Below are 13,608 nucleotides of genomic sequence, written 5' to 3'. Positions count from 1 at the left end.
AAACTGGTACAATGCTTATGAAAGGGAGCCTTTTGGCAACACACAGGGAAAGTCTTTGAAACGTCTATATGTGGATCCTGCAAGTCCACAGTTAAGGAGAGAGCATCCAGGATGCTAGCCTAGATTTGGCTTGACAAGGAAGGATTCACTCCTCAGGGCACACAGTGTTGGTTTTAAACACAGGGAAAGAACTAGGCACCACCTGAATGTCCAACAATGCAGGAATGATTACAGAAATGTTAAGGTCCATGGATAGATACACAGGAGCACTCTGCAGGCACTGAAGATGACGGTCTTATCATAAGCCTGTTGAATAGCATGGAAAGAAGTTCAACGCGTTGATTTCTGTTTGGTTTTAGTCGCTGAAAAAAGCAGGTTAAGAAACACCACATACATGAACCACTCTACAAGAATGTTAATAGGGAAGGTGGGTCTGGGGTGAGAGGCAGAGAGAAGGGGAGCAGAGAGCCTGGAAAAACAGCACACCAAAGAAGATAAAAGGGCTTCTCTCTGGGTATTAGGATGGTGGGAAGCAATTAGACTCTTGCTTCTTTCTCCCACATCAGACTTCCTTCTCCTTCCAGACATTTCTACCATGAATTGCATCACCTGTGCAGTAAACAAAGAGACAGAAAAAAAACGCTTTTAAGAATCAGACCGACCACCACCGGGAGAAGAGGCAGCCTTTAACCTCTCCAATGGCACAGATTAGTGGGATTATCCTCTACAAGGGGCCCTTGCTGGGGTTGGGGAGAAAGGGAGGGAAGGAGAGGACATTAGAAGAGAGGGGCTGAGAGCAGAGAGGGGATGGGGAAGCTAGCTAGCTAGCTCTGAGGTGGGGGGGGGGGAGGAGAGAGGAGAGGGGAGGGAAGAGAGAGGGAGAGAGGGCAAGAGAGGGAGGGAAGGAAAGAGAAAAAGAGGAGCGGGGAGGGGTGAAGGGGGAGAGGAAGGAGAAGGGAGGGGGAAGAGGGGGGAGAGAGAAACCTGCACTCCCAATACAATACACTGCTGGTGGGTTGGGGGGTGGGGGGCTGTAAACGGGGTGGGAGCCAAGACGTGGCTCTACTGGCTGGGTCCTGGGAAGTCTTCATCGAAAGGTGGCCTCATCATCGGAGTCGTCGTCGAAATCCTTGAAGTCAGCGCTGGTGGACTGGCGCGCCCAGGCTCCCCTTTCGGCCTCTCTCTCCTTGTGGGACTTGAATCTCCCCACGAAAATCTTGCGGTAGTTCAGGAACATGCCATTCAGCGCATCTATGGCCCGCTCGGCCGACTCCTGCTTCTGGAAGTGCACGAACCCATAGCCCTTGGGCCCCTTTTCGTCACAGGCCACCTTGCAGGACAGGATGTTGCCAAAGGCCGAGAAGATGTTGTACAGCGCCTTGTTGTCGATGGTCTTGCCCAGGTTCTTGATGAAGACGTTGCCCACCCCGCTCTTGCGGAGCGACGGGTCCCTCTGGGACCACATGATGCGCACTGGCCGGCCATTGATAACGTCAAAGTTCATGGTCTCCAGGGCCCGCTTGGCGTCCACCGGTTGCTGGTAGTTGACATATGCGTAGCCCAGAGAGCGCCGGGTGACCTTGTCCCTGCAGATGCGGATGGACAGGATGGGCCCGGCAGGGCTGAACTTCTCATACAGCATGGACTCGGTCACCTCGGGGTGCAGGTCGCCCACGTACAGCGAGGCCGTGGGAAAGTCTGGGTTCCCATCGTCCGAGCCCCCGGCCGCCGCCTCTTCCTCCTCTGCAGCCAAGGCCGCCGCCAGCTCTTCGTCCATATCCACTCTCCCGTAGGAAGGCGACGCAGCCGCCTCCGCCAGGCTGGCCTCCTCAAGGCTGGCCTCCGCCAGGCTGGCCTCCGTGGCTGCCACCGCCGCGGCCGCGGCCGCGCCGCCGGCCTCTGCCTTCTCCCCGGCCAGGGCCGCCGCCTCCCCCAGGCTGGCCTTCGCCGGGACCTCGGCCTCCACCTCAGCCTCCACCTCTGCTTCCGCCTCCGCCACGGAGGCCTCCGCCACCGCCTCCGCCACGGTCGCCGCGGCCGCCTCCGCCGCTGCCGCCGCCGCCGCCGCCGCTGCGGCGACCTCCGCCGCCACTGTCGCCGCGGACGCCACGGTCACCGCTGCCGCCGGGCCGCTGCCGCGACCTCCCTTCCCGGGAACTGAGGGGGCGGAGAGGCGGCGAGGGCCGGTGGGCGCCGGAACGCGGGCCGGGGGCTCGCGCGGCGGCCGCGGACGGGGACCCCGCTGTGGCGGGAGCGAGCGAGTCACCCGGGGTGGCGAGCGCCGGCCGCTAGCGCGCAGAGCAGACTCCGTCTCCGCAGCCCGCAGCCTGCCCCTGCCCCTGCCCCTGCCGCCGCCGCCGCCGCTCGGTCGTGGGCTGCTGGCGTGCGGGGCGCGGGCGCGAGGGCGGCGTGGGGTGGGGGGCGGGGGGTGTTGGCGTCTGTGGTCCGGGCAGCTGGGAAGGCTTCTGTCTCTTTGGTTCCCCCTGTGGCTGCTGCGGGGCTGCGGGGTGCGGGGCTGCGGGGCTGCGGGCAGGCGGGCAGGCAGCGCGGGGGCGGGCTGAGCCCGGGCTGGGGTACCAGTGCGCAGCCTCTGGGGCGCCCACGCGCTGGGGAAGACGGTGCCGGGGACAGGGCTGTGCGCTGGACCGGAGGGAGGGCTTCGGGTTCTGTGTCTTGGCCCGGCGAGAGGGGTGGGGGCTCTGCCCCTTCCCCCATAAGGGAAGCTTGCCGTGATTCCAGTGGGAACCTTGCAAGTGAGCGACAGTGGGTGGGGGTGGCCTTGAAGATAGGCTAGCCCTGCCTGCAGGAGCCTAGAAGCAGTGTTCCAGCATCCAGAGGAAGGGGGGCTTCCCATGGGGAAACACACACACACACACACACCAGGAGCTAGAGCAACATGAGCATGCTCTCTCTGTGACACACACACACACACACACACACACACACACACACACACAGTGGAGCAAGAGCATGCTCTCTCTCCCTCCCCTGCCACTCTCTCTCATTCTGTATGTGTCTGTGTGTCCACTGCTCTGCCTCTTGTCTCTCAAACTGGCACAGAGGCACTAGAGCATTGCTGTCAGTCTAATTCTCTATGTCTGTGTCTCTGTCTCTGTCTTGCTCTCTGTCTCTCTCTCTCTCTGTCTCTCTCTCTGTCTCTCTCTCTCTCTCTCTCTCTCTCTCTCTCTCACACACACACACACACACACACACACACACACACACACACAGCACGTCACCGCCACCGCCACCACCACCACTGCCACCCAGGAAAGCAGGAGTCTTTCCAGCTCCCTAAGCAACCTGCTGAGCCATTTTGTGAGCCTGCTCCCCCTTCCTGTTCACCTGCCCCTCCTCTCCCCCCAGTAACACTTCTGAAGGAGAGAATAAAGAATGCTTGCTCATTCATAAGGCCCTGCCGCAAGTACTGTACATACAGCCTGGGCCAGGCCCTGTGGATGCACAGGTCGGGAAGACAGAGGAAGGTGGGCTGCCTTTGAACTTCTCTGAGGAGCAGAGAACCTCTATTGCAAACTGCACCCCCACTCCATCCTCAGCCTCTCCAAGACTCTGCCACAGCACAGGGGCGGCTGTAAACCTAGGATTCTACATAGCCTCAACTCCCACTGCCAGGTGGGAAGTGAAAATCAAGAGCCCTCAGCCTCCAGGGCAGCACCCAATGGTAAGTTAAAGACAGCCAAACCTGAGCTGGGTGGGTTGGGCAAGGGCTCAGAAAGGCCAGGTCCAGAGCCAGGTGCTTGTTAACTCTTGGCTGGATGCCCTTGAGGTTCTGAGGTTCCTGACCTGGACCAAGAAGTGCACATCCCTGCACAGAAGGCAAATGAGAACAAGAGCTGAAATCTCACTTTGGGATGAAATGCAGAGTCCCCAGTCACAAGCTAGTGCTTCTGGCACTGTAGGAAGGGGTGTAAAACCCCAGTGTGGTCAGGAGACAGCATATACCTACTCAGTGCTGGTGTGGAGAGAGCAACCAGGGGGCAGGGCAAACAGAACTGAATGTCAGGGGACAGTCAAGCTGACATCCTCCAGAGTATAGAGCAAAACAGAGACTCTTGTCCCTTGTCCATCAGAAAGGAGGACCAGATGTTGAGCATTCTGCTAGGAATCAAGGGCAGCTGTGCTGAAGAGGAAATGCCCAAGCACCCAGTGGTGTAGACAGAATTCCCAGGACCACAGGTTGGAAGAGAGCTAGGGCTCTATAGCAATGGCCATGTCACAACTCAGCATCTGTGAGGACAGGGGCCATCTGGTCAAAGTAGCAGAAAGTGATTTGAACATCAGCGTGCGTACAAGTGTGGCAACCCCCCACCCACCCACCCACACACACACACAGACAGACAGACAGACACAAATCTGTGGCAGAACATAAAGAAAACTGTCAGACTGAACTAGCTCCAAAGGAGTCAGACCAAACTTTCCCTCTGTCTGCACTACCATTGCAGGAATAGGGTCTCACCTTTACCAGGGACTTGGTGCACAGGATTTATGAAGAAACCAAATAAAAATACCCAAATTGTGGTGCTTTACCTCAAGACTTCTTGACTGACTCCACTATAATAGCCCAGGCTGCCTGTTTACTTAACAAATTGCCCTGACCCCAGAAGACTGGGTTGTGTATTTTTATTGTTGTTGTTGTTGTTTTGGTTTTTTTCTTCTTTTTTTTCCAGTGAAATTTCATGGAAAAGAGTAAGTGTGTGTTTCATCTTGACTTCTTCATACAGGTGTCATTCTAGTTTGTTCTTTCATCATGACCACTGCTGTCTACCATGCCCAGTTCTACTCAACATATCCCCTGCATTCTCCAGTTAACCCCTACACTCTTTAAAATCCCATCCTGGGTGTGCACCCTGTTTTCTTCAGGTCCCCATCTCCAGAGGCTCACCTGGGCTCTTTCCCTTTCCTGGATATTGCTCACAGCACATCCAACCCATGGATGCACAACTGCGTTTGTGTTCTCTGGGCTTATAGCCCCTTGTGAACAACGGTGGCAAAGCTGGGCCATAGGCTGGTTCTGTTTCTAGCCGGTGAAGAATCACGACTCACTCCCATCATGGCCGGGCCAGTTCACACTAAACCTAGAAGAGTCCCACTCTCCCTGTGACCTCCTGGAGATGTGTTGGGCTCTGCTTCCTTCACAGTGACAAGTCTGACTTGGGTTGGACGAACTGCAGCGAGTTTTGTATGTGATTTCCTCATAGCTGAGAGGTTGCGCACTGTTCCAAGTGTTTATTGGCCGTTTGAACACAGTGTCTCATCAGCTCTGTGTGACCAGACTATGGGGTCCATGGAATTTCACAAGCCAGCACATGTACCTGTCACGGCACCCGAGGCCATCCTGTTTATATAAGTAACACTGATTTCTCTAATGAGAAGCCGCTCAGGATAGGACAACATGAAATCGAGAACGTGACCCCTGTGGGCCTTGAGGAGGCAAGACTTTCCATCTCTCCCTGAGTAGCTGGTACACAGATAGGAACCTCAGCATCTGCAAAAACCCAGCTCTCTGGACCTAGGAAGAGCTTGTGCCAGCAGAGGCAAGGGGCAGGGAGCTAGTAGGGCTTGGGAGCTAACTGTCATCCCCTAGTGATCTAGGATGGGATGCCTGCAGACAGAGGGGACAGGTGAACTGTGCCTCACCATGTCAGGTGTCTATCCAAGGTGGAGGGCAAGGAGGAAGACATGACATCTGTGTGGGGCTGGAAGATAGGAGAGATGTCATGTGACCACAAAAGAGGAGTTTCTATGGCAGGAACAGCAGACAAGTGATCAGGGAAACCAACTGGAGGGTGGTGACTCCAGGGTCAGGGCTCAACAAGAGTCCACTCTGCCTTAGTAGATATGCCCACTGACTCCATGGACATCAGCGGCATGGCTGGAGTCATAGGTGCAGGGGAACATGTCCTATGTCTACAAATCTGTCCTGGTCATTGGTCACAGTAATAAGACCAGTACAGTGACTTGGACACCAGCTGGAGACTACCCAAGTCCTTTCTCTGCAGCCTCCATGAAGGTGCTATATCCATTGTTACAGTTAGTTTGTGGTGAGTTTATCCCATGTGTAAACAAATGTATTCAGAGTACTAAGCTCTATGACAGAGGTCAAAAGACTGTCCAGCACCCCTGGAGGGAGGGGGCCCTGTCAAATGGGAGGGAGTGCCAGTGGTGACCCTCATGTAATGGTTCCTTGAGTGCCGTGAAGGATACCATGACTTCACACAGCCAGACTGTCCCTGTACTGAGCTTACTTTCCCCTGAGAATCTGAAGACAGACTTGTCAGAAACCCTGAAAGCAGGTAGAGGTTGAGACAACACTCTCTGGGACATAAAGAAAACAAAGTATTCAGAGCTTAGTACTCTAAATACTTTATGAATACATGATTGGGAGCACACCTTTCTAGATTCCAGGAGGCAGCAAAGGAGGACCATGGAGCCTAGGGAAATCCTTGCTAGAGATGATGATGAACTGCCAGGCTTTTCTGGAAAACCTGCCTAGAAGACAGAGCTTCAGTGTATCGAGTCACTAGGGCAAGAGCCCCGGGTGCTAGTGGATCCTAGGTGCTGCCTGACATCACTGGAGCCTGGAGCTTATTGTGACAGAGGGAAGGAGGAAGTAACTTGGGAGGAGGAAGGGTGGGAGGGCAGCTGTCCAGATAAAGGTGTGGACTCGTTCAGATTTTGTGGGAAATCAGGAAGAGCCCTAAGGCTACGGAGGGCCCAGATCTACATGGACTCATTTCTCTCTCTGATCACTTCTCTGTATGGGAAGTATTGCTGATGTGAGAAGGGCACAGACATAAGCAGAAAGACAAGGTGCTATGCCCCTGTCACATGATAGCCGAAATTCCCGCATGAGACCACAGTATCTTTCCAGACTGAAACATGAGTCTGTGGTCACATGCATGGATTCTCAAAATAATGTAAAATAAGAAGATGGCATTCACGGGTTCTTTTAAGGGAATCATTGACCCACCAACCATCTGAAACGCCATACAGTTTATGAACGAGTGAGTGATATATATGAGGTACAACAGTTCCTTGCCTCTATGCCTCCTCCAGCAGTCTTCTCCAAATGATAATGGATAAGTAGTGTCTTAGTCAGGGTTTCTATTCCTGCACAAACATCATGACGAAGAAACAAGTTGGGGAGGAAAGGGTTTATTCAGCTTACACTTGCACATTGCTGTTCATCACTAAAGGAAGTCAGGACTGGAACTCAAGCAGGTCAGGAAGCAGGAGCTGATGCAGAGGCCATGGAGGGATGTTCTTTACTGGCTTGCTTTCTTCCCCTGGCTTGCTCAGCCTGCTCTCTTATAGAACCAAGATTAGTAGCCCAGAGATGGTCCCACCCGCAAGGGGCCTTTCCCCCTTGGTCACGAATTGAGAAAATGCCTTACAGTTGTATCTCATGGAGGCATTTCTTCAACTGAAGCTCCTTTCTCTGTGATAACTCCAGCTGTGTCAAGTTGACACAAAACTAGCCAGTACTAGTAGCACCCACCCAAGGATGATAGCCAAACCCTGTCAGAGGAACATCCCCATGTCCTCCCTGTGTACCTGGAGAAACCATCTGCCTGAGGGCTGTCTCTGTAGCCACAGACTATCAAATGCCAGCAGAAGCTCTTCAACTCTACTGCCACCCTACCCCTGCATCCCCAGAGTCTGCTCCCTGCCTGCCTGCCTGCCTGCCTGCCTGCCTGCCTGCCTGCCTGCCTGCCTGCCTGCCTGCCTGCCTGCCTGCCTCCCTCCACACTCCCAGCTCCACTCAGTGGCCAGACTCATCTGAAAGGGGAATCATTCCACCCATGGCCTGTCCTTAAATTGTCAGAGTGGCTGCCTCTTTCACTCTGACTCAAATGCAAACTTTTTGTCATGGCTGTACTATGATTAGCTCTTGCCAAATGACCCCCTTCAGTCCTCTATAGACCCTGACCAACTGGAGCTCTCTGATAATTCCATGACACTCCTCTCGGGTCTGGGTTCTAGTTTTCCTGAGGGCTTCCCCTTCTTGTAATTTCTGAATCTTTTCATTTTAACAGTTGCTTACAAATCACATGCTCCACATTTCTGACTTAGATTGTTGACTTAGATTGTTGACTTAGATTGTTGTCCTCAAAACACATGCTCATGCACCGTCATCAGCACACGACAAGAACAACAGCATGTTGTGTGTTTTTAAGTCCCAGGTGTTCGGTCCTCTGCAAAGGCAAATGCCCCTGTCACATGATAGCCATCCCCCCATGAGGCCACAGTATCTTTCCAGAATGAAACAGGAGTCTGTGGTGTGATGCATGGATTCAATACATATAAAAGACTTATGACGAAAGTGCTACCACCTTCGCCATTCAGTCCCCTGTGCTGTTCTTCATAGAGAGAACTCTAGGTCTCTTCTGGGTGTGTCTAAAGACAAGAATAAGTAAGTTCTTGGTTTATCCTAACTGTGTCCCTTCCTCTCACCATGCTCTCTTGCCTTGTTCCTAGCTCTGCTCTCTCCCTGAAGTTAGGATTCCCTTTGAATTTTAGTCCTTGGGACTGCCTGAGGAGCCACAGCCCTCAAAAGAGATGGTACTGGCCTCAGGTTGGGCAGAAGGAAAGACGCACACATCGTTCTGATAGCTCTCAAGCACTGCTGGCCATCTGCTACCTCAGAGCTCTTAGAAGATGAACTTGGGACAAAGCTGGTTTAGAGGCCAAATCTTAGAGACTAACATGTAACCATTCTATGCTTTTGTTCCTGCTGGAAGTTGGACTGTTTGAACCTCTCCTGGAGGATCCTGGCAGGTTCCTTCAGGATGCTCCCTTTGCCCTAATCCTTCCTTGAAAGCAACAGCACAGAGTGATCACAGTGAGAGGTTACATCACAGCTTGCTCAGCTTCCTCTTTCCCCTTAACCAATTCACCGTCCATCACCTGGTTCTAGGTTTCCCTGCCCCTGTGTGTCAGAATCACAGGCAGTTTCCAGGAGTGATCACATAACAGTGTACCTAGGATGCGGCCAAGGCCACGGCTCAGGAGTGCTGCTTACCTTGGACATATTACTGTATGCTCCTTGCTCTTCCTTACCTTTGGAGTCCTGGGCTGTGCGAGGGGACATTCATCCAAAGTGGTCACGAATGGCCAATGTTTTCCACCAGTTCCTGGCAGGCATTCAATGCCTATACAATAGACTCCTTATTAATCCCATCTCCCTCTGTCCTGGGGCTGGCTTGTTCATCTGGTTCTTGAAGCCAGATGAACTTTTCTTTCTGGTACCCTAGGCTGCCTGGATGTTTCCCTCTGACTAGGATCAAAGCGTCAGAACAGAGGGAGTCTGACCTCCTGGCTTCAGTCCTTGGTAAAGGCCACTTTTCACTCCAGGCTACTGCCTGATTCTCTGCCCCTAACCCACTTGGCCTACTTACTCCCTGTGTAGGCCTTCTCCCAATCAGAGCAACATTAGGATCCATTGATTTTTTTTCTGGGGGTTCGAGGTATTTGCAAATTAGCATATAAAAGCCTTGCACTTCTACCCTCTCAAGAGGTGTGAAGCTTGCTCAACAAAATTGTGCCTGAGTCAGGAGCATTTTCTGTCTCTAGTTTCAGACTCTTCCTGGAACACATCTGGACACACTTCACAAACTGAGATGGTTTGCTGCTGTGCCAATGTACTGGGTGCCTTCTGACGCTGCCATGTCCTCGCTGGGACAATTTTACCAAAGTTTAATGTTATAAAGTGGCAAATCCTGGCTTACTAAAGTGTGCACACAATAGTTCTTGTGTAATTCTGGTTCCAGTCTGCCTCACAGACAGAACCTTTACTCTCCACACAGTGTGGTAAGGTCTCATGAAGTCAAGAGGAAAAACCTTTCCACCCCCTCTATACCTGGTTTGTCCAGAAGGCATAAAGGAGATGAGTTCTCTGAGCACTTTGTACCTCATCCTTTTTCTTCTCCCATGATCATCTGAAAGTGTGATACATGTGAATTCCCTTTGGAGTCAATTTCTGAATCTACAAATACACTCTCTGTGTCTGTCTCCCACAGATACAGACCCTCAAAGGGGAGGCAGACAAAGGATCATCAAACTATTTAGCTTGCAACAGCACATGGAATTGGTGTTAAGAACACCTCCATGGTACATTTGGTGAACTTTGTTAATTTTGGTGGCTTTCAAACATTGTGATTCAACCACTGGCCTGAGTGCAGGATCTGGGATATGATTTAACCCAAGGCAGTCTTGTTCCACTGTTGGTCATGGAAACTACCATGTTTTGCTGCTCAGATCAAACACAAGCTGTCACCACAGAGGCCATAGTTGCACAGCTAGGTAATGATTGGCAGTCCACACAGATACACTAGGTTACTAGAGAACATGGGAATCTGTGGTTTTGTATGATTTTCCAAGCTCATACCGTTTCCAGTTGGCCTTCTCTATGCCTTAAGTCTAAGGATCAAGATCTAGGCTCTCAGCTATTGCCCCAGCACCAGGCCTGCCTGACCTACTGCTGCCATGCTCCCCACCAAGGTAGTCATGCACTGATCCTCTGAAACTGCAAGCAAGCTCTAGTAAACACTGCCCTAACTTTCCTTGGCCAAAGTGTTTTAACACAGCAATAGAAAATTAGTTGTGAGGTCTTCCTTGAGACCTGTGGCCACTACTCTAGGTGGGACTACAGTAAAGTAAAATCCAGTAAAGACTCCTCATGCATGAATGAAATCCATTCCGGGTGGGGCAGGCTGGTGTGCAGATGGGCGATGCCTGCTGGGAGCTCTATTGTCCAGAACCTGGGATTCAGACTTATGGGCACATGCACAGTGACAAGACCACTGGTGGTGGTGGAGAAAAGACTCCCTCACCACCTTCTTCTGTGAAACTACATCTGGAAACATGTGCCTTGGGTCGTCTTTGTAGCTCGGGAGGCTAGTGTATTTGCTGCCTTCTGAAATCACATGAAATCTGGCTCCTTCTCCCAGAGCAGTTTATCGCTTGGAAAGAAGATACAGCCCTCAACAATGCTCATGGCCACTCCATCACTGGCCATGATATCGTCGACCCAGGACAGGATCAGACCCGTAAGCTGCCTTGTCAGTGTACAGGATTTCAGGGCTTCCTGGTATTCCACAGCTTTGGAGGGGGCACCAGCTCCTGCTTCACCAGGTCTCAGCTGATGAGAGTGGCTTTCTACTGACTATAACCAGAAGTCCAAAAAAGAGTTCCCCATCTACCCAGCCCCGCAAGTGTCCACAGCTGTAGTGGAGCCCTACAACTCCATCCTGACCACACATACCACTCTGGTATGACAGACTCTGCCTTCATAGTGGACAAGGAGTCCATCTGTGACATCTATCACCACAACAAAGATATTGAGGACTCAACCTATACTAACCTCATCAGCCAGATCAACTTCTGCATCACTGTTTCCTTGTGTTCTGGTGGGCCATTCCACGTGGATGTGACTGAGTTTCAGAGCAGCCTGGTGCCCTACCCCCTCATCTCCTTGGTCCCCTATGCTCCATCATCTCTGCAGAGAAAGCCTACCATGAGCAGCTGTCAATGGCAGAGTTCACCAATGCCTGGTTTGAACCTGCCAACCTGATGGTGATGTGTGATCCATAGATGGCAGGTACAAAGCCTACTGCCTGCTGTGCCATGGAGATGTGGTACCCAAGGATGTGAATGCTGCCATCACTACCCTCAAGATGAAACCCACAATGCATTGTGCCAGAGGCTTCAAGATTGGTGTCAATTACTAGGCACCCACTGTGGTGCCTGTGGGTGATCTGGACAAGGTGCAGCTTGCAGTGAGTATGCTGAGCAACACAATTAAGATTGCTGAAGCCTGTTCTTGCCCAGACCACAAACTTAACTTAATGTAAGCAAAGAGGACTTTTGTATACTGGTATGTGGTTGAGGGCTTGGAGTAGAGGGATCTCTCTGGGGCTGGAGAGGATTATGAGGAAGTAGGCATGGACTCTATGGTGGTTTGTATATGCTTGACCCAGGGAGTAGCACTATTGGGAGGTGTGGCTTTGTTGGAGGATGTGTGTCACTGTAGTGGTGAATTTGAGACCCTCCTCCTAGCTCCATGCAAGACAGTCTTTCCCTAGCAGTTTTCAGATGAACATGTAGAGCTCTCGGCTCCTCCTGCACCATGCCTACCTGGATGCTGCCATGGCTTTATGATCCTGGACTGCATCTCCAAACTTGTAAGCCAGCCCCAATTAAATGTTGTCCTTATAAGTGTTGCCTTGGCCATGGTGTCTGCCCACAGCAGTAAAACCCCAACTGAGACAGACTCCTATGAGGACAGGGATGAGGGAAAAGACTAGACACCTACTTGCAGCCTCTTCACTGTGATTTTTGCAAAATCCTTTCAAATTAAAGTCTCATTGCTGAAGAAGAAGAAGGAGGAGGAGGAGGAGGAGAAGGAAGAAGAAGAAGAAGAAGAAGAAGAAGAAGAAGAAGAAGAAGAAGAAGAAGAAGAAGAAGAAGAAGAAGAAGAAGTAAAAGATAGTGAAAAAGAAAACAGAAAAATAACAAAAGTAATTGAGACCTCCTCTTTTCGTAGTCCCTGTATGTCTCATTGGGAAGCTATGTTCACCTTGTGAGCCTTTCCTTGGGTTTGCTTGGAGTTCATTTCCTTCTGAGAGCTGTGCTTTTCTCTTTTTGCCACAGGTTTGGGACATTTCTAACATTGTTTCTTCTGACGGTCTTTTTGTTGCTGTGTACATAATGACAAACAAATCTGGTGACTTTCCGTTTTCCCATAGCTTAATGAGTTTCTTCATGGCTTTCCTTCCTTTGACTTTTTGGGGCTGCATTAAGATATTTCTGATGCATGGCAAATTGCTTATATTTCCAGTATGCAATCGGCAGGTTCAACAAGTGACACACAGAATATTCACCACAGCTGAAAACATGTTCTCCAGCCCTTAGCAACGCTTCCCTCTCCCTCACTCTGACACTCTCCTCTCTGTCTCTAGGCAAACACAGATATGCTTTCTGGAAATGAGTGCTTCTTTGTATTTCCTGGAATTGTGCACAAATGGAGATTGTCAAACACACACACACACACACACACACACACACACACACACAGTATGGACCTTTTGAAGGCTCTGAATTCTTTCAATCCTAATAGTAATTATTTTGAGATTCTCTTATTTTGTTTCCTCAGTCAAGGTTCTGTCTGCATTCATTACTGGCCCTGTGTTTCTGCACAGTTACACAGCGGCTTGTTTGTGTGCTCAGCTTCTGATGGGCATTTGGATGCCTCCATGCTATGTTTGTTATAAATCTGGCATTGGCGAACATCCCACATCTATCTACATACAGGGTTCCTGGATGTGTATTCTTACTTGGCTTTGAGAGACCTTTACACACCTAATCATTGAATTGTGTGGTGGTTATGTACTCAAGCCCTTATAGAATGAATGCTAAGCTTTTTTCCCAGGTGGTTTGGTCAGTGAGCATTGACAAATAATTTTCTATACAAACCTTCATTTAGCATTGCCTGACCCTGGTTAGGCACATTAATCATGTGAATTTATATGCTTTTTTCCCCAATAAATTTGATGATTAGCAAGCAGAGTTCAGAGCAACTATTTCCTT

The 13,608-nt window shown here is 51.1% G+C and overlaps 1 protein-coding gene and 1 pseudogene across 1 annotated transcript; one reads left to right on the top strand and one right to left on the bottom strand.

Moving 5' to 3' along the window:
• Positions 1–1,024: 1,024 nt before the first annotated feature.
• On the bottom strand, positions 1,025–1,876 carry LOC115030104 (polyadenylate-binding protein 1-like 2). The gene has a single exon (XM_029473593.2). The coding sequence runs from the start codon at positions 1,775–1,777 to the stop codon at positions 1,088–1,090; it is 690 nt and encodes a 229-aa protein (XP_029329453.1). The 5' UTR covers positions 1,778–1,876; the 3' UTR covers positions 1,025–1,087.
• An 8,868-nt stretch (positions 1,877–10,744) lies between these two features.
• On the top strand, positions 10,745–11,921 carry LOC147004614 (tubulin alpha-4A chain pseudogene; annotated as a pseudogene).
• Positions 11,922–13,608: the final 1,687 nt, after the last annotated feature.

Source organism: Mus caroli, unplaced genomic scaffold (assembly GCF_978045245.1).
Source record: "Mus caroli unplaced genomic scaffold, Mus_caroli_1 scaffold_5, whole genome shotgun sequence".
Classification (NCBI taxonomy): domain Eukaryota; kingdom Metazoa; phylum Chordata; class Mammalia; order Rodentia; family Muridae; genus Mus; species Mus caroli.
The sequence above is the reverse complement of the archived record's forward strand: the minus strand, read 5'-3'. Positions and strand labels throughout refer to the sequence as shown.